The sequence below is a fragment of the Stegastes partitus genome, unplaced genomic scaffold (assembly GCF_000690725.1).
Source record: "Stegastes partitus isolate 25-593 unplaced genomic scaffold, Stegastes_partitus-1.0.2 Scaffold36, whole genome shotgun sequence".
In the NCBI taxonomy this organism is placed as follows: domain Eukaryota; kingdom Metazoa; phylum Chordata; class Actinopteri; family Pomacentridae; genus Stegastes; species Stegastes partitus.
This window is the reverse complement of record NW_007577767.1, coordinates 1,118,241-1,141,794: the sequence shown is the minus strand read 5'-3', so window position 1 is coordinate 1,141,794 and position 23,554 is coordinate 1,118,241. Positions and strand designations below refer to the sequence as shown.

General features: G+C 39.8%; 1 protein-coding gene across 3 annotated transcripts in view; it reads left to right on the top strand.

The window, feature by feature from the left end:
• Nucleotides 1-3,023: 3,023 nt before the first annotated feature.
• Nucleotides 3,024-23,554, top strand: part of pxdn (peroxidasin) — a 54,303-nt gene continuing 33,772 nt past the window's right edge. For 2 of the 3 annotated variants that reach the window (XM_008302371.1, XM_008302396.1), the window contains exons 1-3: nucleotides 5,402-5,793; nucleotides 17,432-17,503; nucleotides 18,452-18,523. In XM_008302371.1, coding sequence (XP_008300593.1) covers nucleotides 5,609-5,793; nucleotides 17,432-17,503; nucleotides 18,452-18,523 — 329 coding nt within the window. In that variant the 5' untranslated portion in view covers nucleotides 5,402-5,608. Of the gene's footprint in view, nucleotides 3,036-5,401; nucleotides 5,794-17,431; nucleotides 17,504-18,451; nucleotides 18,524-23,554 lie in introns of those variants that run through there. The other variant, XM_008302379.1, reaches the window with a different exon arrangement.

Here is a 23,554-nt window from a genome sequence, read left to right as displayed (position 1 = left end):
CAATCCATACAATTATTATTTAACACTTGTATTTAGTGTTTATTCACATTTTTTTTGTTATATTTTATTTCTGACACAGCTTTCATTTGAGATATACAGAACCATTTAAATCAGGAGGGGGACAAATACTTTTTCATAGCACTTGTATGTTTCAAAAGGATGAATCCTCAGACTGAGGGAAAGACAGAGCTCTTGTGCATACAGCCCCATGGAGAGCACACACTGATGTGTTTTCCTTTAGCAAGCCTCTCCAGAACATTTTGTACATATTCCTTATCTTTTACAACCCCCTGGACTGGCGCTGTTCCACTTTTCATGATGTACTGTTTTCAGTTTGAACTTTGCAGTGTAGTCAGTGTATGCATGTTCCTTGGCAAACAGTCTCTTTCATGGCATAATGTACAGCATACGGTCCATAACTAAATGTAAACAGGTGGATGCCATCTTTTATTGGACGTTTGGTTTTCAGATCTCTCTTTTTGCACATAGTTTTCCTTTTGTAAACATACTTTGCGGCCACTGGTCTGTTACCCTGGCAGGTAGCAGCTCTCACATTCATTACCCACACATAAACCAAAGTAGAACAAACATGTATGATAGGTGCATGGGAGTGTCACCTATGTCCCAGTTCATCTCCATACAACACCTACATCAAAACTGACCAACTCTGAGATGAGCAAGTAGTATGATTGAGACTTACACGGTAAATTGTTCATTATTGTTACAGGTTAGATGCAGTCTGATGACTACGTCTGAGAATTCAGCCAAGAGAAGATAATATTTGCATTCCATCTGTTTCCTTATGACACACAACAGCTTTCAGTGTGCTGTGGATCATTGATCAGGTTGAAAAGAGGTTTGAAATACGTTGCAACCAAGCAAAGGTACGACTAGGATATGGCAACATACAGCAAAGAACTTCAGAAATACGTCTGCTTTTCACACTGTTCTTGCATATTTCCCAGCAACAATAGAGTGATTGGTATTGTGTCGGAAAGAATACATAACATCCTGCGCTTGTTCTCTATGCAGATGTCTTTGGATCTCGAGCTACATGTCTCTGATCTGCAGTCCCCGGCCTTACCATCCTCCAAAAGTATTGTTTGCATTGCTTGCTCTCCACCTGCTATCCTGCTATCCCCATCCCAACCCTTCCTGATATCCCCCAGCCACCCCCATCCCCATCTATCACCCAGCCGGTCGAGGCAGATGGTGCCTTCCTTGAGCCTGGTTCTGTTAGAGGTCCCCCCCACCATTAGGATTTTTTTTTCTTTTGGTTCCTGCCCACTGCAGTTTTGAGTAATTGAACAGATGCTGTATGTTTGTCTGTGGACAGATGTTGTCAATGCAAGAGAGTCACAACTGTGCAAGATTCAGTCGTGAAACTTTTTAGGTACATAGCTGTACAGCGGGTCTGAGTACTCATGGGTCTGAATGTCAACATGTTGAGGAGTGTTGCAAGCTGCTACGATCCCATCGCAACATAGTCTCTGGTTAACTTTGCAGCAATGGCAGTGGAAGGATAATCTGGAGGACCTCAGTGGTATCCAGTAGCTTACATTCATATTTAGTTTTAGATTCATTTTAACTCACAACTCATACTGTGTAAGTATAGAAGCCTGTATGAGGGAACAGTGCACCAATGTCCTCTGATGGAGGTAAATGCTCCACCAGACGCTCATGTACAGTAAATAAAATGACACTGTCCACAGACCATCTTGGTTTATTGTGGAAACCAGATCGTGCCGAAACAAAGCTTCCCTTGTTAATCTGCGCCTTCGGTCTGTTAGGTCATGGAAATGCTAACAATAGCAATGGGACAGCATTGTCAGTGGTGGAAATGCTAACAATGACACAGTGGTGTGCCAGCAACAGCAGACACAACTGCCTCTGACCTACACAATACAGCAACCAGGAAGAGGGATGTGGAATGACACTGAGCAGAATTCCAGTTGGAAATAACAGACCAATCAAGATGCCAGTACTGGCTAAATTGGAGCTAGACTGCCAGACTGCTTATAGGTCATAAATACCGGGTTTTGGAGAGGAGCTCGTCAATGGAGAACAGCCATTGATTAGCATTAGCAGCTACTACTAGAGTTACATTTAAACTAAACACTGGGCTAGATATTAGTTCAGTGAACACATGTGAAGAGACACTGACATGATGCTATACCACCATGCTAAATAACAATACAGGCCCTCTGTGTACTTCTGGATCTGATTTGTGGTGTCATTTCCTGCTTTATCCAGCAGATGTCAGCAAACCCAAACTTTTAACAAAGCAATGCTGGGGCGCAATAAGAATATTGTAGGTGAAGGTTACCTTTATGTTAGTGTTGCTGCTTCAAAAAAAAAAAGTTTATTTATCTTGTTTGATTTAGCAAAGCATGAAGCTGTGGAGCATCTTTTTATTACTGCCTCCTCCCTGACTGAGGCGCCATCTTGGACCACTGATGATTATGAGCACCTGTGATGATTATGCTAATTAGCTCAGCTGTCAGAACTGCACAACTAACCTGCTCCTGAGAGGGTAAGTGACACTTATTTTTCAGTCATATTATAAAAACCAACACTTTATTAGCCAAGTTTTAAAGCAATAAACACATTCTGGTCAAAGTAGTAAAGTATTATTTATAGGATAGCTAAAACCTTTAATTATTGCTAACGTTAGCCTTTAGCTGCACTCTCTGAACACATTGACATTAAGTGTTTTAGGAACAAAACAACAGCATTATAGTTGGGCCCTGACACTTTTTTAAAAAATTGTAAACTTCATTTACACTTCTCTGAAGACAGAACAAGTTGAAATGTAGTTAATAATATTAATAATGGCAGCAATTCATTTAGCTAGCTATCAGTTGCAGGGCTCAGGTGTGCTGAGATAGGCTGGTGTTCAGGTACTAGCACTTCAGCTGAATACATTTTTATATGTTTTTTTTGTTTTTTACTTAATTAAAACTCACAAGAAAACAATTAATTTATTTAACAGGTTGTGCTTGTTCATTTGTAGGCCTAGTTACTAACTTTGTGTGGTCAGACAGGATAGTACAGGTGTATTAATGATCCAGTAGGTGTCCCATCAAACTTTGACAGTATGCACAAAAGCAGGACCGCAATTGTGTAGAAGTCCACCATCAGTAATGCCCCCCTTTTCCCTCAACTGTGACTGTTTAAAATGTCTGAAGTTTAAAAGGTTTGCTTACTTTCACTGAGGGACTTGATTTTTCCATCTCGGTGTGGCTTGAGAGGACGTTAACCTCACTGTGCTGCTCACAAATGGGGCTGAAAGGAAACACTTTAATTGTTAATGGAGCTATATATTATTACACCTCTGTTATTTAAATGGTGTATAATGAGGACATCAGAGAATATAATGTTGCCTTATGGTTACTGAGCAGAGCCAAAGGGTAGCCTGGGGTGAAGCCAGCAGTGAAGCCTGTTACAGGGCTACGCACATGCTCATAGAACTGGAGCAACTTTCTCTCCACTGACATTTTTCCCATTTAGACATATTTAAATAGCACAACAAACCCAAAATTAAGCACATGCAACCAGTTTGTTCTGACTAAGAAAAACATGTTTTGTAGCAATTAAAATATTTTGTTCTATTGTGAAGGAAAAGTGTTCAGACAGTATAAAAAGTGCATCTGCTTTTCACATGCAAATAAATCATTTGTTTGTACATATCTTTATTAGTTATGGTGTGTTTTAGCTGTGGATTTAAAGACTGCAGAGATTAAACATACTTTGAAGAAATCTGGGGGAAAAAGTGCTGGACAATGCAAGACTGACTGACAAAGAAACACAAAGCTGGATGGACATAGTGTGATCTGGGGATCTGAGCAGAACAAGGAGACTTTTGACAGGAGAGTCTTACATGTTCTTATCTTGTGTAATTTGATTTCAATAACTTAAGCAGCTGTTGCAGATTTTCAGTCAACTGAGGGTTACATTAAAATGCTCATTATTCTCTATCGGAGTCCCCATGCACTTCTGTGTGACAGTCTTGTCTGCGTAGACACGAGTGAATGACCAAAGAAATAACTGTTATTGCTACAGTGATTTGCTGAAGAAAACAAAACAAGACATAGTGCCATCCCAGTGTGAGTAAGGGTCTCTGCCTGTACACCTCTAATCACATTTTCTGGCCCTGCTGCTGTAATGGAGTGTTTTACAGCAGATATTTTAACTTGTCACATTCAAGAACAAACAGGCGTATTAATAATGATGTCTATGATGTAAACCATGACAGTGAACACTTGTTTCTTTCTTGCTTTCATATGAGGGTTTTATTTTTCCACCTTCAGCTTCTTGTAAAAGCTGCACTTCCAGTTTATACACAGATACTTTGTCTGGGTCAAACAGTCATAACATCCAAATACTCACCGCTCACTGTCACTGAGTTATATTAGTCCTTTATATAAACATGGCAGCGAAATACATCCTTAAATGAATGAGACAGGAAGTTTATTATTAAATGTTTCTTTTATTTTGCAAAGATGGACTTTTATTCATTTCGGGGGACTGTTATTTCCTAATGCCACATTTATTTATTTCAGTATTTACAGTCGTTCTCAAATGTATTCATACCCTCACATTAAAGAAGGAAAAAAACACTGAAATAAGTTGAAATTGACAAACATAATAATAAATAAAAATTTTATGAGAATCATGACATTGCTGTTGAATTATAGTTCAACAGTAATATTTTTTAAATAATTTAAAAAAACAAGCAAACAAGCATGATGGGACCTTTAAACTAATATTTTATTAAACAAACCTTCAATCACTGCAATCAAATGTTTTCTGTAACTCTTAATCAGACAAAGTGCTCTCATTTGTCCAGTTGACAGTTTTTTTAAAATTATTATTCTTTTCAACTATAATTCAAAAGCAATGTCTTATATCACTAAATTATAATTTATAATTTAATTTAATTTTTATTTCTTATCACTTTTTATCAGTTTGTAGTTATTTCAGTGACTAATGTGAATTTTGCCTTTTCTTTAATGGAAGGATATGAATACATTTGAGGATGACTGTATTTCATGGCAATATTTATTTATGCATGTATTTATAATCAAATTAAACCACATTCTGTTGTAATCTGGGGGACAGAGCAGGTCAAATATGCAGGGACATGATTATAAGGAGACAATCAGGTTTTGGCACAGCGCCTGCTCTGGTCACAAATGGGGCTAAAGGGAAAACTTTAATTATCTCCATTTTAAAAATAAATAAATAATGACATTATTACAATGCTGGGTTATGATAAACTGCATATGTGGCGCCATGTAGTCAGTGTAATGTTTGTTTGTTGTGCTTTGTGAAGCAGGGAGGGAGGTTGGGGGGGCGCTGTACCAAGTTTTGAAATTAGTTTGTTTCTGATGATTATTTGCTGGAAGCGGATCGTCGGAGGAGCGTCTCTGCTTTCCGTCGACTTAAAGCGATCCAGACTCGGGCTCAGTGAGCGCCATGGAGAGCCTCCGTGCTCCGGGCTGGAGCCTGTAGCGCTGCCCCACCGCTCCTCTCTCTCTCTCTCTCCTCTCCTCAGTGTGTGAGCGGGCAGCTGGCGGTCTGTGCTCTGCTCGGCTCACTGCTAGCAATGGCGATGCGGGCAGGCCAGCTCCTTTCTCCGTGTCTTCTCGCGGTGGCTTTGTTATTGCTTGCTAACGGACCGCAGTTTGTACTTTGTTGTCCGAGTCGCTGTTTATGTTTCCGAACCACTGTGAGATGTATGCATCTAAACCTGGAAACCGTGCCAGCAGTTTCTCCTCAGACTACCATTCTGTAAGTAGCTTTTTCCTCCAATCTAACGGGAACCAGCCCACATAGGCACTCTGGACGGGACTGGAATGAATGCTTATAGCTTGCAGACGAGGCCTGTGCACTTCAAACTTGTCCTAAAGTTATGCTGCTCGATATTGTTTGCGTTGATCAATTAGGCAAAGCGTTAAAACAAACTTCTGGGATTTCCAATCACTGATGTAAGTTACAGATTGAGACAAAGGCTTGTGGGAATCATCCTGTGGTAGAGCAGAGGTTATTAAAACGTCTCTGGAAGTTTTCAGAAAGTTATGACACCTGCCAGTGAGTTCAGCTGTGGGCTGTAGAGGTTAATGAACAGGGTTTTTAGGGTCACACAGCTGGTGAAGTGAGCCACAAGCAATGTGGGGCTCTTGAGCAGACAGAGGTCCCTGCATGGGACGGCTGGTGTGAGCCACCACAGCATGTGTTCACATTTCCTGCATGCAGATGAAACATCTGCAAATATAGTGCAAGCCAAAGGTTTATTGATTAAGTTGGTTTTATTATTTTATCACAGTCTTGTCTAGCATTTTTTTAACTGTGTTTCATCATGTATGTGTACTTTATTTCCAAGGAAGTACTTTGTTCAAGGTTAGACTTGTTGTTTTCAAATGGATCTTTATAGCACATTGTGATAGAGACATAACACTTTATTCTGCTGCCTTCTCTGTGGTGGGAAAAGCGATCGTTGTGTTGGATGGATTTTGTTGCACAGGTTAAACTCCATGTTTTTCTTTCCTTCAGAGATGAAAGGAAGGAAATTCTTCCTACTTGACAAGCACTTGTGAAAGTGTACCGGTTGTCCTGAGCACTCTCCGACAGTCACCCAGCTAGACAGTTTCCTTTTTGATGTAGCTCGTCACAGCTTTTCAGAGAGCACAAAGCTCCATATCTGTCCAGTCGCACAAGTATGTGGCACCCCTCGTCTTTAATTGGCCACCGACATCTTATTGCTCATTTCAGTCAATAATACATGGACCTATAAATAGCTGCATTCAGCCTGTAAGCAGGGGGACAAAGAGGCAACTCAGCCAGCAGATACCAACAGCAGCAGACTCAGAATTCGCCTTGTCCTCTAACATCTGTGGTCAGCCCACTGGCTTGGAGGGAGCCCATGGTACACCCTGCCCAGATACCCCCAAAGGAAGGATGAAAGTCCACCCTTTACCACACCAATGAAAGGATTGTATAAGTCTTCTGTGGTGTCTAAATCTGTTAAGGGGCTGATCAGAGCAGGAGAGCATGTTGTGGTTTCCCAGAAGCTTTAATGCTGGTGAGCTTTGAAGCTGCAACCACTTGTCGCTTACCACCCCCCCCCCACTCCCCATGCTCAGTTGTCATGTCAGGACGTGAATGCAGCTCCTATCTGGCCTTCCTTCATTCTGCTGTATAAAATGTTGAACACAGGACTGGTTGTCTGTACCAGGAACACTCCTCTTCACCAGACTTGAGCTCACCTAAGCAACGCTTGTGAAGACTGTCGGAGGCTATGTCCAGACTGCAGGCAAAACCGGCCTGACTTTCTTTGCTCATATATGGCTCAGATCTGTTTTTCCCATAACAGTATGAACAACGCAAATCATATGGAATCGGATCTTTTCGATCATGAGCCAATTGCATATGTGGTCCTAAATCAAATACAGGTCAGATTTTTGTGCAGTGTGACCTCAGTGTGAACAGTCATATCAAAGTACAGCTTGTCATTCAACTCTTTGCTTGAACTTAGTGTCTTGCAGTAAGAGTCCTTTGGAAAGGCACTGGCAAAAAGTATCTGCTGACATCCTGACATTTGTGATAAAATCTTTTTCATTAAAGTTTAGAATGCCACAGTCCCACCGCTCCAGTTTTAACTCCACATCCATGCACAACTCTGTAAAGAAGTAGCATTTGTTGCTCCACTGAAAGCAGCAATTAAAAAATGTGGCTGTCATTCTCCTTGTCCTCATTATCATCTTTTCAAGAATCCACTAGCCTTCGCAGCAGCTTATAAATTAATCCGTAAAAGCTGACATCACTCGACACCATGTTTACATTTTGTCAGCACGCACATGACATCTTGTCTTTGTTTTGTTGCGCATGTGGGTCAATTGAAGACTGACCATTTCACACTGGAATGTGATTTTGGCCACATTTAAAAGAAATAATAATGATATTAATCTGATCAGCCAAACAACAGAATTGGATCTAAGCAACGTATGAATTGAACAATGAGGTGTGCATTGTGAACACATCCTTAGAGTTATGTCCTCTTGGCTTTTGGTGTGTTGCTAATCAAATGATACCTCATTCCATGGCAGTCAAAGTTAGATAAAAACATGTCTTTATATGGAGAAATGTGTAAACTGCCAGCTTCTAATTGTGATGATCTTTTTTACCCTGTGGTTGGTTTTCACGTGATAATGTAGCAACTCATGTCCTTTAGGATGGATTTAAGCTCTGCCTCTACACTGGAAGCTTTTAAAGATTAAGTAACCGTTGGTGCAGTTTTTTTTCTTGTATAGACACTAACCTGGAGCTGTGTGCTGTATAGGTACGGGGACTGCATTCCTCCTTCCAGCTGGCAGCATGCCATCGTAGGAAATTAAAATAACATCGTAAGAGTGTGAGATGATCCTGTATGTAAACCTTTAGTGCACAGGCAGCAGAACATGATGTAAAGTGAAGCATCTGTACACTTATGTTGTTCTGGATGACAAAACACTGCTGACAAAATAAATCTTAAGCTTTTTTTATTTTTTACTATTTAACAGTATTCTTGCAGCAAACTGGATTTCATTAAGGTAGTGATTAAACTTTTTATCAAGTAAGTCCCCAATCTCGTTGTGTGCATCCATCTCAGAAGAATTTATAATACTGTAGTGTTAGGGACAAAATCATCAGGTTTTTTTTATTTATTTTTTCTAGGCTCAATTTAACACTTTGGGAAAGTACAGCATGTAGAGCGGTGTTGCTTGTCTTTGTTATTACTGTTTTTGTGATCACTGTCACTTTTAGGCTTAGCTGAACAGCAATAAGAACAAAAGGCCATTAGGTCACATATGTATCCACATACATACCATTATAAATTATGCACACATATTTGAGAAACAGCGTTCATGTAACAAACATGCTAAACTGATGAGATTTTTAATGAGTTTTTGCTTAAAACTCAAAACAACTTCAGTAGAAAACATAAAGTCTTAGTTCAGAAGTGCTACTGCACATGGGCTTTGTGCCAAGAGCTGTTCTATATGACACTTTGTCCAAGAAACATGGAGTTTTCTCCCAGACTTCTTTTTTTTTTCTTCTTTCAGGCTTACATTTATTTTTCAGCTGTTTTCTCTATGGACTTTCTGTTTGAGGCAAGATAGTAAATTATGTTCCCTCTCTGTGATGAAACTGCTGGATATCTTCTCATGGAAGTTGGAGAAATGGTTGTTTTTACATTAACACTATTTTGCCAACATCCACTCTATACTGGAGGTTTAACTGGTGTTGCCTCAGCACCTCAAACAGGGATCAACATGACAAGTCTTTGAATGCTTTGTGAAGAGGTCCAAATATGGAACACATGGCTCATTTGTATTTAACTATAGGTTTGTCTCATTTTTATGGTGCTTTCAGTGCAGCGTGATGATGAAACCTTTAGCCTTGTTGCACCGCTGTACTAATTAATGCATACTTGTTTTTGTCATTTGTCATTCCGTGATCCAAGCATTGTACTTGTATGGTGTTAGTATTTAGTATACTGTGTATACTTTTTTAAACTGTATGTAATTCTAGAGGTCTTTTAAAAGCGTTATAGAAGTTTGCAGGAAGTTCAAAAGATGCAGTTGTTTAGTGTTGGACTAGCTTTCAATGCAGTAGCTGTGTGCTATGTGAATGGCAGTATTGAATGAAGTGAGTCAGCGTCCAGCTTATTAGTGGAATCTGGTGTTTGTGGGTGCTGGTGAAATTCAGTGTAGATTGGTGTCAGTGTCATGGGGCTACAGGCCCGTCATCCCCGTCTAATCAGGTCTCTATTCTCTGTTTAAATGTCTTTATGTCTTTTACTCATCAGCCTAGTCCATGTCCCCAAATACTGGCCTGGACTGACTAAGTGACAATGTCAGTGAGTCAGGGAGAGCAAGTCTAGTCGGAATTTGCTGCAGTCAGGTTTTGTGAGGCACTCAGTCTCTGCAGCATTATGGAATGCAAAGCCAGAAATCCCCAAAGCTTTGCTCATTTGCACAGGGAGATTGGACCCAAGATAGTTGTTAAAAGGAACTCTACCGACCCCTTCCTGTGCTCATCCAGTGCAGGGAAGGTGGTGACTTAGGGGGACCGCTGCTTCACATAATTATTTAAAACACACAAAGTTGAGACAGTGTCTTATAAAAATGAGAATATGCTTGTTCCTGTGTGGTTATGTTCTGTTACTCTCAGATTTTATGAGTTGTACTATGGTGCCCAAAGTACGCGATTCTGTACAAAAAAGTTAATCAAGTTTAGTGCATTCAAATGTATTAAAAATGATCTGCTGCACTTTGCAATTTGACCTAAATGAGACAGAAGCTCAGCCACCAGTAAAGTCAGCTGAAGAATGGACTTCTGTATGTGTATGTGACCGTAACTGTGAACAGAGTGAAAAACATAAAAATACTTTGAGTGTTAATGCAAAAAAAAAAAAGTGATGTAATGATTGGGATTGACTGTTGTGTTGGCATGGTGGAAAGCAGTGCTGTGAGCTGAACTCTGTGTAATGAGTAGTCCCGTCTAAGTGAGGTAAGTGCAAGCGACAAGAGTGACAGAATTATGAAGTCTATCAACTGCCATGATAGCCAGAGGACCCTGGAAAAATAAAAGTTCAGGATGACAGTAACTGGAGATTGATTGTCTCTGACTTACAGAGTTATTGTCAGTTGTGAGAATATAGAGAGCTGTCTAGGGAAAAAAATCCTTCATATGGTATCTTAAATTTGTTTGGCTAATCGCTTGCCAGTTCTGGCTGAAGATAAGATGCACAGTGTGTGAGCAGATGGGTCTGTGGTTGAGGAAATCCTACAAGACAGTTCAGTATCTTGAAGGGTTATATCAAGTCAAAGGTAACTGTGACTGTTCACGAAGAGCTTTATGTACACTATGTTTTTCTTCAGGTTTCTGTTGTAGTCGTGACTTTTCTCCAGTCTCCTCAGTGGCTCTTAGCTTTGTGCGCAAAATCAATCCTTGCATTAATTTCATATTCCACTCATTTTAATTGTAGTGGTCCTCAGCTGTATTTAGCCGTCTGAATCCGTCATGCCATGTAGGATTTTAAGAGTCTTTTAATGCACACCAGCAGTCTCTAGACAAGAAACAAATCCTTGTCATTTTTACACAGGATGTGTTTTGCAGAGAACCGTCACAACCATGTTTGGACATCCCGGTTCACTGTTCCCCCAACCAAGTGAGGAGCCAGCAATGTTCTTGTTTAACTAGGAATGACTCATGCAGGCCGGAGAGTCCTTGGCAAGTCCACTTGGGCATGTGTCACAAAGCTAAACGACTCCCCTGACTAGAAAGGGAGAGAATGAGAGGAGAGGTGCACACATGGCACTCAGATGCTGGTTGAATTGGGCAGCGGCCAGGTTCACTCGTTGTCGTGGCTCAGACAAGAATTTACAGAAACCTCTTCTGCAATTTCTCCTTGCAGCTATTGTGTCTATTTGCACAGTTCAGCGTCACATGATTCATGTTAGCTTTGCGAATACACATATCAGTTTAAATGTAATGTGTGGTGAATTCCGTTCAGACATGTACATCGGTTGCAGTGCTACGTATTTTTTTTGTTGTGGTTCAACAGGTGCACTTCAACTTACACATTACTTTTGCTTTAATACAATGATTTCGTAGAAATAATAAACCTTAAAAATCAAAGTACTAATTTGTTGGCTTAGTTACAAACTGTCACAGCACCAGAAAAATAGTCAGCACCTGTTTGCCTGCTACAGTGCAAATAGTCAGCACTTTTAGACAAAGGACTTGTTGGTAATTTTTTGTCTTCATCTATGAATCTACAATCTCTACACACATCGAACCTTAGATGTTAATTGGCTCCGTTTTCTGTTTTTGGTAGAGGTTGGTCATATTAGTCTCATTCACACCATTATGTGCAGGATTTGGTGGACACATTGTTGTTGAAAGTAGGTCTTCCACTTGACCAGTTCACTGTGCTACAGCAGAGCTGTCTGCTTGTGGCGGTGCGAGTGGCCACTGGTTCACTGCAGTCTGCAGGTTTTCCATCAGCTTGTTATTACTACTGTTTTGTTGCTAGATTTTTGGAGAACATGGAGTTCAAATCAGTTTTGTTGTGCCCTAATTAACCTCTGAAATGATTAAGAGCAGAGAGTAGTCAAATAAAGCAGACACACGTGGAATCCTGTCAATGGATTTTAATCAAATGTGGATGACAACAGAAAAAATAACAGGGGCGTCCTCATAGTGCTAAACGGAACCATGGCCGTTGCTTCTGGTTTATATTACTATTTAGTCATTTACCAGGTTTTGTAATACATCAGGAATAAGATTCTGGTACAACAGTGAGTCTCTCGTACAGAAATACCGAATACTAATATTGATTTTGAAATCAACAATGTGTTAAATTGTTGTCCACCACGGTGGGTAATTTCATATGTGGAAGTGTGGCCAGTCATCTAGAACCTGGAACAGCCCAGCATCCTAAACACCACCACACTTTTATAGACATTTAGAAATGGTGTGAGTGTATTTCAGATCGCTCTGTGCCTGTCTAAGGGGGCATAAAGTTGTTTGTCATCACTTAATGATCTGACAGCAGATTGTTGCTAAGACCATCAATTAGTGGGGCTTTCCACTAAATTTCCTTTAGTAGATTTAAAACATAACCTTGACAGTTGAGCATGTAATGGAGGCTTTTGGCAACTGATGCTGCATACTTGCTCTATGATGTCTGTCCTGCCATTGTGCACTCTCTTGTGTATACCTCAGAATCTATCTTGAGAACAATTGATTATTTCACATGTTGGGTAATGGCTCTAAGTGTTTGTTCAACCCAGAGTAGAACTGCTGGCATGTCAAATGTTTATAGTTACACACTGACCAGTAAGTGTGGTAAGTCTGTTTTGTGAAGCCACAGTTGCTCTGTCCCTAAATGGCCTCAGTGCACTGGACCCATAGTTTTCATACACAGTGTGCCCAAAGAACTTCAGGGAGATTGTCAGCATTGTCTCGTCTAAATAGGTCATACTAATTATCTTGGCTTGAGTTTAACATAAAAGCAATTGTCCAAACAGTTTAACTAGATGGTAAAATCATGTGTTTAATTTCTTGGAAAGTACAGTCCAAAGCTGTTTTTAAGAGTCCAACTCCTTTTAAAAAAAACAAAAAAAACAGATTTTCTCTACACCATCCTATGAGGGTGAATACAAAAGAAATCAAGTGAAGTTTGCTTACAGTAATAACTGCTGTTGTTGTTGATGCCCCATGGTTCCCTCACTGCTTCGCGTTAGCCGTTCATTTTCAGACCTTTTGTTTAGGTAAACCCTGTAAGAGTCTGTCAGCCCCTCGGCAGGGTTATTAGCCATGCTGTTTTATAGTTCCTTCTGGCACAGTGACATCAAAACACATCAATGGGAGTTAACAGACTCATTTAATAAGTCCAGGAACCATCATAAAATGCTCAGCAATCTGTGTAAATTTTTTGTGACAACATTGCAGAGGTCTCTAGTCACTCAATTAACTGTTTGCTGAAGAAAGGTTTACAAATGCTTTGTTTACTAAATGTCCTCAATCAGTACTTCTTCCTGTGATTTTTTTCCCCCTCTGTGGACTGACTCATTTTCCTTAGCTGCTTTTCTCTTGTTTGTCTTTTAGCTAAACCATCACAAAGCAGCTTTAGAGACGTGCTTTGATGTGCCAATGCAAAACTGTACTAAGTCTTTCACGCTTAATTGTATTTAAGCATTTGATGATTTTTGCTTTCATGCTTGCAAAATCATATGATTTGTTGAACTGGTGTCATAAAATAACCTGATGTGTTTGTTGTTGTGATGGGTGGGCAGTGTCAGGTTTTGGCACAGTTTTTAACAGATTCACAGACTCTGAAAAACGCACCACAATAGTGCTGCCCTTCTGTGATCAGAAGTCAGTTTTCAGTCTCACATACTGTAATTTTCAGAGCACTGGTGGGATACATAGAGACTGATGTCATCAACTTCAATACTTCTAGGACATTCTTGTCACTTGAGCCTCTTCTTTCCTTCACCCGACAGCTGATGCTTTAAACACACCCTGCTGCCACAGACAACACTCTGCTTGACCTCACTTAGCCTTCTCTACAAAGACACAGTCATCTCAGCCACGAGGGTGAGACATACGGACCCAAAATAACATAACCACAAGTCAGGACACATTAAGTCCAGCCCAGCTCACAACAACCTCACATTCAGTCACAGTAGTCAATAGTGCATGTGGTAGGGTGTAAGGTCCTAATACGTGTGACAGTATGAGTTTGTTTGTTTTTTAAACTACCTTCCAGTAGTCCATTATAAGACATCTGCAGAGGACAATCTTCAGAAGAAATCAAAACCATTACTTTCATGTATGCACCTCAAATGGGTGCTGCCTTAATCAGCACATAACCCTGCTTGCCTGCTGCCTTCCTCCTCTTTGTTCTCATCCCTTAGAGCTGGAGGCTGTAGGCAGGACAGTCCGTGCCTCAGCATGTCCAGACGGTGCGCTTTGCACCCTCCACCTGTTGCCTGGAGACAGATGTTTTCCTACGGGTGCCATACCTGTTCTTTCCATGGAATACCCTCACCCCTCTCTTTATTTATATGCTTTGACAGTTTCTTGACATTGATTCTTAGCTCCAAATACTTGTTGATGCCACAAGCTATTGTTTAAACTTGCTGATAGTGAGGTTTTATGGTTTGGTCAAAACTCATCATGGTTCAAAAACTGCTGATTCATTTAAAATTGTGATCAGCGATGATACAGTTATTTGAAAGTGGGATGTCACAAGAACCAATACAACAGTACAAAGTTAATACCACAGTTTGAGAATGTGACAATACTTAATTGTGTAGGCAGTGGAGACACTGAACAATACCAGCAACATGTGGAATGGCAGTAGCCAGTGCAGGTGCAGCAACAGGTCTGCTGCAACGAGCAGGGAAAAAACACATCAAGTAGTGTATGAAGGTATTCAGTGTTTGAGTTGGATGATCTGGACAGTGAAAATCCAGCATACGAGCAGGGTCACAGAGTATTTAGAACAAAAGGAGGAAACACCTCAGACTTATCTAAGCAGCTCGAAGACAGGCATCCGGATCTGTACACAGAATTCAAGCCTGAGAGTGTTTCAGTTGTCAGTTTTATATTAATATTATGTCATCGAAATGTTCACATTCTAAAATGTTATTGTTTGGGAATTGTGATAGCTGCATCTCTTGCAGCAATTCTCCGCAATAATTCAGTGTAGTAGTAGCTCATATTGTGAGTTTAGTGCTGCCTAAAGCATGAGTAGTCTGTGTGTGTGTCAGCATACCACACATACAGCAGCTTTTTTTTTTAAGACTTTATTTTCAACTACATTCGTTTTGTTGATTTAAAATGATTTAGAATTATGAAATTCAGTGGTATTAGGGCTGGGTGATACAGCTGAAAATCTTTCTCAAAATGTCAACAATTGTTGATCATTTCAATGACCTGTTTTTAATGAAGACCAGGAGAGAAATGTTGATTTTTAATGTACCCACTTTAGCCTATTTCTAAAGCTGCATGGGTAATAGTTTTAATGTTAGCACAACAGTGGGTAACAAGTAAAACCTGGAGACGTATGGAGGGTGACTGGGGTAAAGCCTTTACACTGTGTTGAGGTTAAGGTTCAGAGTGGCTGGCCTGGACCAGGTCTTACCGGACGGGACTCTGCACCAGCCTTTCTGTGCACACCAACGCCAAGTTGGCCCAGTACATGTTGCCAGTACATATCGCTATGGTTTCATTGCCCAGGCCTAATCAGTACTAGTTTCATACTAGTTATTGTACTTATATCTGGTATTGCATTATTCCAAATAATCGTCACATAATGAAGATGGTTGCAGAAACAAGTATAAGGATGCTCCTCATGAAGAGTATCTGTTACAGAACAGTTCCTCAAGTACATTCTTGCACTAGCTTACAGACTATATGAAAGGAAGTCAGCATATGAAAGAGCTGGACTTGCTGTGATTAGATCCATATGCGAGGGCTGTTACAGAGGGAATGACCCATAAACATCTCACTGGCCATGAAATCTGTTGATGTTTTTTTCTTATTTGCCTCCCTTTTTCTCAGAAATATAGGAAAACAAAAAATCAGGAATGCATAGCACTATGATGTCTTTTCTAATTATTCATGAGAGGCAATAGAAAAGATAAATAATGAGCTAATGGAACAACATTGCATCTAAATTAAATCTGTATGCTTGTAATAGATTTAATACCATATAAAGTTGTCAAACATAATTTTAACAGAAAAATGAACAAGAGTTGTTTTTCTCCGGGATGAAAAACAAAATAATCTCAAAGCTCTCATCACACTCATGTCTAGACAGATTTGCATAATCAGTGAAGTACGTTATGTCTGTCTGACCCAGTCATAGATTATTTACTTTGTAAGATCTTTGGCTGACAAGAATGCTGGTGGACAGCCTGAGCTCTTTCCGGGGGAGTTGAGCTTTCTAGAGGAGAAAGACTAATGTAGTTCTCTCTTTCCTTAGTTCAGTGATAAATCTGCTGTGTGGTTCCACTCAACTGCTCTGCACCTCTTTGGCAGGAGGATTTTTCAATAGGCTCTTTACTCTCAGGATGCCATTCCAGGTCAAATAATGGACAATTTGTCTGCCATGGTTATTGTGGCTTAAAGGACCAGAAAATATCATAAATTATTAAAGAGTGTGAATGATTTTAGGAACGTAAGAGGGCCTGATATATCCAGTTTTCTAAAAGCAGCTACTCTTTGATGTTCTGACATTTCCACACATATTAATGGTTGGTTTCACTTATAGAACTGATTCTGTAAAAACACATTTAGCAACCAGCTTAGTTGAAGAACAGATGACTTTGAGCCCAAGTTCCAGAAACATACCATCTTATCTAAAAAGTGACGCTAACATCTTGTGTAATTGGCCATTCAGGGCTGGTAATGCTCCATAAGGTTAAGAATGGTTTCACCTTCACATGGCTAATGGTACTATTAGAGTCTTTATGTTGTCATACGGATGGCATGCTAATATATTTGTTTTAAAACCAAGTATGATTAGTGTCATGTCCAGCTATGTTGTTATCATTACACAGCCTCTTCAAATTGTGATGTTAAAGGAGAAAGACACTGAAACCTGCTGACTATTGCAACTAACCTTGTGCTTGTTATCTTTGGGGCAAATGTTATTGAAATCTGCCCTCATGATTAAAGCTTAACAAAGACATTCTTGTGAGATGAGTAATGTGTGCTGTGCTGTGAACTTTAGTACATGCAGATGTGTATTTCTACACATGAAGAGGTCTTCCAAGCATAGCTACATATCATTTATGTGCAGTTTTTTCTAAATTATACTGAATGACATGCTTTTCTGAATATGAATATATCCCCTTCTGTTTTACAGAGACCTGAGGTTCAACAAAATCAAGGATTTACAACCAGGGTCCTTCAGACGATTAAAGAACCTCAACACACTGTAAGTCTTTGTCCCTGCTCAAACAAAGTAGTGAGAGACATCCTCTTGGTGAGACATTTCAGCGCCTCAAGAAGACTTGCACTGAAAACTAATCAAACTCACCTCCATTAAACAGTACTGTGCAGAATGATTGTCGCTTTACTACATAGTACAGTTTGTATTACATACACACAAGCTAATTCTTGCTCTGTTCCGCTGTGGTTTCACACATGTGGGTCAGCTCGTAATCTTACAGGAATTTAGTTTTTCACTTCCACCCGCGGGGCTGTTCATCATATGTCGAGACTGCTGCGTGGTTCAGTGCTAAGCTAGTACAGCATAGGCAAAAACAAGCTACTTTAAACATGCGCTATCAACTTAAGAAACGCCTTGTATGCATGTATTGGCTTATGTGGCCTTTTCAGTATCTTGACATGACCACATTTTATACTCTTAAGGTGAATGGTATTATAGATCAAAAATACCTCAACTTCTTCAGATGTGGACAAGCATTATTGAGATGTTTTCTCATCATTGCCTGCTGTACATGTTGTGGAACAAGGATCAAATATACTTAAAAAGCAGCACATTTAGCATAATTGAAAGGTGAAGATTTGTCCATGGTAGTAATTAATATGAGAATATGTGCAGGACATAACACTTAGATTTAGTTTCAAAGACAGAAAAGTCTTTTGAAGCAGGAGAAAAGCCTAGCTTTTCCTACTAACCAGCCAGCCAGCCAGCCAGTCAGCCAGCCAGCCATGTGTCTGTGGAGAGATTTATATCCTGAACAGCTCTTCTTGGTTTCAGGCTGCAGTTCCACAGACTGAATAAAAACACATCCTCAAGTCTGTCTTTGAACTAAAGTGACATATCCAGTGGTACTGTTGTATACACAGAAATATGATTTAGACAACACACTTAGAATACATCTTGTAACCACAAAATAATGCTTTCTTTTCCTCATAGCCTCCTCAACAACAATCATATACGAAGGATCCCCAGGGGGGCATTTGAAGACCTGGAAAACCTCAAATATCTGTAAGTTGCTCTCAAGTCAATTTTGCCCTTGAATTTAAGCGGTACATTGTGAGACAATACAGCAGTATCTTTGTTCTGTGAGATGTATTGGGTGTGAAGGACAGCTCATGTTGCTAGACTGCTGAGTCAGTAAAATATGTCCGTGCAGTTTTCAGAAACTGTGTCAATGAAAGGTCTCTTTTTGTCTGATCCTCTGTACTTATGTGTCTGGAAGTCTTGACCTGGAGGCATAACAGATAACAGAAGTGGTTTTAAGGTATGTGTAGCCTCAGGGTTTTTGTGGGATTGGTAATTTGCTCACTTTGTCACTTGCCATGTTATCCCTATGGCCTCGGTTGTGGTGAGAACAGTGACTGGCTCACAGTTAGATATAATCAAATGTTCCTGTTCAGAACTCATGGAACCTACATTCTACCATTGGGACACCCCTTAAAGACATAACATATTTAATTTGCTCTATATGATTTTGTTTGTGTTTTGTGCAATGTTTTATATATTTTGAGGACAAAGATGATGTCATGTTTTATGTAGACTCTGATTAGGCAGAAAGTTGTGTGCAAAGGTCTGTCTGATAGCTGATGAGACAAAATATACAATATATCAAGTAATTCAACATCGTTTTATCACTTAGATCTTGGTCAAACACTGCACACTTGACACAAGATCATATTCACACATAAAAGACAATACATCCCAAGGAAACTGTTGACTTTCTTGACATATTTGGACTAGCAAATATTTGATCTGCTCTGAAACAGGTCCTACAGGTTACATTTTTTCAATTCAATATTATTTATACAGTGTCAATTCACAACATGTCATGTCATAGCACTTCACATAGTAAGGTGAAAACCTTACAAATAGAGAACCCAACAATCCAAAGTTGCCTTTGGATTCCTTGTGAACAAGCACTCGGCGCCAGTGGAAAGGAACAAAAAAAAAACAAACAAAAAAACACCTTTAACGGGGAGGGAAGGAAAAAAAATCCTCAGACAGAACCCGGTTCAGGGAAGGCGGCCTTCTGCCTTGACCAGTTGGAATGAGAGTGGGGATGAGGGGTGGTAAAGGGGATATACTCAAACTTGGGATGTCCCAATCAAGGTTTTTTGCCAAAATTTGAGTCTTTAATATTGAATATCTGCTGATACTGAGTCGCAATCTGATACGATTTTCCTGGACAACACAGTTCAAGTGCATTCGTGTTTTTAAAATCACTACAATGTATGATCGTTACAACTAAACAGCTGTGCAATGCGTGAATGTTATGCATGAGTTCAGGAACCTTTTATTAAAGCTATGAAAGAGCAATGTCTGAAATTTAGTGTGGAATGGGCAGGGTGCACTATGGCTCCAAAAGCTCCAAAAGACAGTGAAAACCTGTATTCTCTACTTCAACAAATGGCTACGCATTCAGTGTGAGGAATTCACTTACCCACTTTGGTGCTGTCTCAAGAAAATGTCTTTCTTTTTAAAAAAAAAAAAAAAAAAGAATTTACTGTGTTCTGCTGAGTGTTTACTTTTCAGGTACCATATCAAACTGGTATTGAATTCAGCCCTGTTACTACCAACTCTTGAAATGCTCACATTGCTGATATTACGTGGTTGTTGGAGTGCTTTTGTTTTCCCAAGCAAAACATTTCCACATTGCAGACATTGTAGCTGTGTCTTGTCACTAATTATTTTAACCTCTATCATATAGAATCATTTTCTGTTGAATTGCATTGTGTGTGATTATGCAAAGAGCAGTGTAGCCTTAAAATGATTGCCAGTTTGTCCTGGACTAGTTGCCCCATCGAACTCAGTAGAGCAGAATGTTGGCTGTAAAAAAGAAGTCTTCAAGAACCCCAAAATTTCATTTCAGTATCTGTCGGTAACGCGGCGCTTATTGTTGTCAAAATGTACCAATCTACCATCAGAGAGAGATCGGACAAATATGACTTACATGTGAGGTATGCCATAAAAAAACACTGTGCTGTCAAAAAAGAACATTACAGCAAACTACAGTTTACTATTGAACATACAGACTAGGACTTTTGCAATAATGTGATCTGGACAGAGGAATCACAGATACAGATGTCTGACCACAGTAACAGTTTTGTTGCAGACCAAAGACAGTTTTTCAGGAGAATAACCTCAGACCCACTGTGAAGCACAGTAATGGAAATGTTATGGTTTGAAGTTGCTTGGCTGCCTGAGGAACTGGGCACGTTGCAGTCATTCATTGATTCAATCATATACTCTGTATCATTATCAAAAAGTGCTTGAAAATGATGTGAGGTCATCTGTCTGAAAGGTAAAGTAGAAACAGAAGTGGACCAATCAACAGGATGACGATCCTTAACGCAGTAAATCCACCAAGGAATAACTCAGAGAGAAGAAATGGAGGGTTATAGAATGGCTATTAAAAAGTTGCGGGGGAATTTGAAACATGCAGTGCATGCAAGAAAAGCCTCAGACGTCTTGTAACTGAAGGAATTTTGGCTGGGGGAGTGGTCACAAATGTCAGCAAGCTGGTGGACAATTATGAAAAGCGCCTACAAGTAGTTATTTCTGCTAAAGAGGGGAAGGTTAGTTTCTGAGGGTGCTTACTTTACAGAACACTTGTTTGTGTTCAAGTATGTCACATATGTCTGTGGCCAGCAATTACCATGGGACAGACTTATTTTATCAAATGACTATATATCAGTTCCATTTATCAAGAGAGCATGAAGAGAGGCTTAAGAGAAGAGATATACAGGCTTTTTTTATTTCAGTGGACTCACGCAAACACAAACATGCACATTCCTGACATACACCCCACCCCCTATTAAGTTGTAATTAAATCTTGTAGCTATTTAGTAACTATTTTAATTACAGAGCCCCTCTCACTTTAAAGCACAGTAATCTGTTCTATTGCCCTAGCCTTTGTGATTAAGGTGTTCCGCCACCCTGCTGCTTCTGTGTGCTGTAGCTGGGGGGGTTAGATTGAATCCCCCATCTTGCCTCCTTACTTCCTTTGGACCTCCTTTGGAGTTCACTCCTTGTCGTCTTTCGTCTCCTCTGAACTTAATGGCTGTGCGGCTGTCTTTGCTACAGCCCCCCTCTCTCCCTCAACTATCTCCATAAACAAGTCAAACAGAGGTCAGCGAACCTCTTTGTGGGAACCCTTCATTCCCCTTTATTCAATTATTCACATGCTTTGCATGCATCTGTAATTGTCAATCAGTGCATTTCTTCTAGGAACAGATGCTTCATATCGTGATGTACTTTCATCAAAGTGCATTAAGCTCATGTACTGTGTACTTTAACATGTATGTATAGGTGTGCATTTTACAAAAAGAAAAGCTATATACTCACTGGCCACTTCATTAGGTACACATTGCTCGTACTGGGTTGGACCCTTTTTGCCTTCAGAACTGCCTAAATTCTTTGCGGCACAGATTTAACAAGGTGATACAAATATTCTTTCGAGATTATTGTCCATATTGATATGATTGCATCGTGCAGTTACAGCAGATTTGTTGGTTGTACATCCATGATACGAATCTCCTGTTCCACCACATCCCAAAGGTGCTCCATTGCATTGAGATGTGGTCACTATTGTGGCCATTGGAGTACAGTTAAGTCCCTGTTGTGTTCAAGAAACCAGTTTTAAATGATTTTAGCTTTGTGACATACCGCGTTATCCTACTGAAAGCAGTCATCGGAAGATGAGTACACTGTGGTCATAAAGGGACGGACATGGTTAGCAGCAATACTTGGGTAGGGTGTGGCATTTAAAAGATACTCAATTGGTACTAAGGCACCCAAAGTGTGCCAGGAAAATATCCCCCACTCAGCTACACCACCACCAGCCTGAACCGTTGATAGAAAGCAGGATGGATCTATGCTTTTATGTGATTTACGCCAAATTCTTACCCTACCATTTGAATGTTGCAGCAGAAATGAAGGCAATGTTTTTCTAATCTTTGATTGTCCAATTTTGGTGAGCCTGTGCAATTTGTAGCCTCAGTTTCCTGTTCTTAGCAGACAGGAGCGGACCCCAATTTGGTCTCCTGCTGCTGTGGCCCATCTGCCTCATAGTGTTGTGCATTCAGAGATGGTTTTCTTCATATCTTGGTTGTAACGAGTGGTTTTTTGAGTTACTGTCGCTTTTTTATCATCTTGAACCAGTCTGACTTCTGGCATTAACAAAGCATTTTCACCTCAAAAACAGCCGCTCATTGGATATTTTCTCTCTTTTGGAATACTTTCTGTAAAGCTTAGAGATAAATGTGTGTGACAGCCCCAGTAGATCAACAGGTTCTAAAACAGTCAGTCCAGCCCGTCTGGCACCAAAAACCATGCTACATTCAAAGTCACTTCACTCCCCTTTTTTCCCCATTCTGATGCTCTATTTGAACTTTGGCAGGTCATTTGGCCATGTCTACATGCCCAAATATATTGAGTCAAATATGTCAAATATTTTTAGACACTGGATTTTCTTTAGGAGCTATAAGCCATTATCATCAAAATTACCAAAAAAATACCTGAAGTATTTCACTTTACTTGTAATGAATTACAAATATATGTAAGTTTACCTTCATGTGCATAAAATTACAAAACAAAAATTAATTGTAAAACAAAATGTGTATATATACATATCTACACACACAACAGTAATTATTACAAAGCATACAGCTTTTTTAGTAGTAATAAATGTATATGTAAACTTTTTGTAATCCCCCTTCATTTTATGTTCACCAGTTAATACAAAACCTTACCTCCTAACTGACATACATGCAAAGGCTACATAAGCTATTTGAATAACTTCAGATACTGTTGGATAAATAAAGGTTACCAAATCCCTGAATTGCCGATTTTTTACAACCGTGCCCTGTACCATCATTCACCTTCTCTGTCATTCTCCAAGTGCTGAAATATGAAGAGACATACTGCTCAAAGAGAACTATCAATAAAAGTGGCTGGTCAGTCTTCGTCTTCTAGGTCTCAACAAATTTATGGCTATGTAGCTTTTTAGGTTATTACAACCGATACAGTTGTAATCAAAAG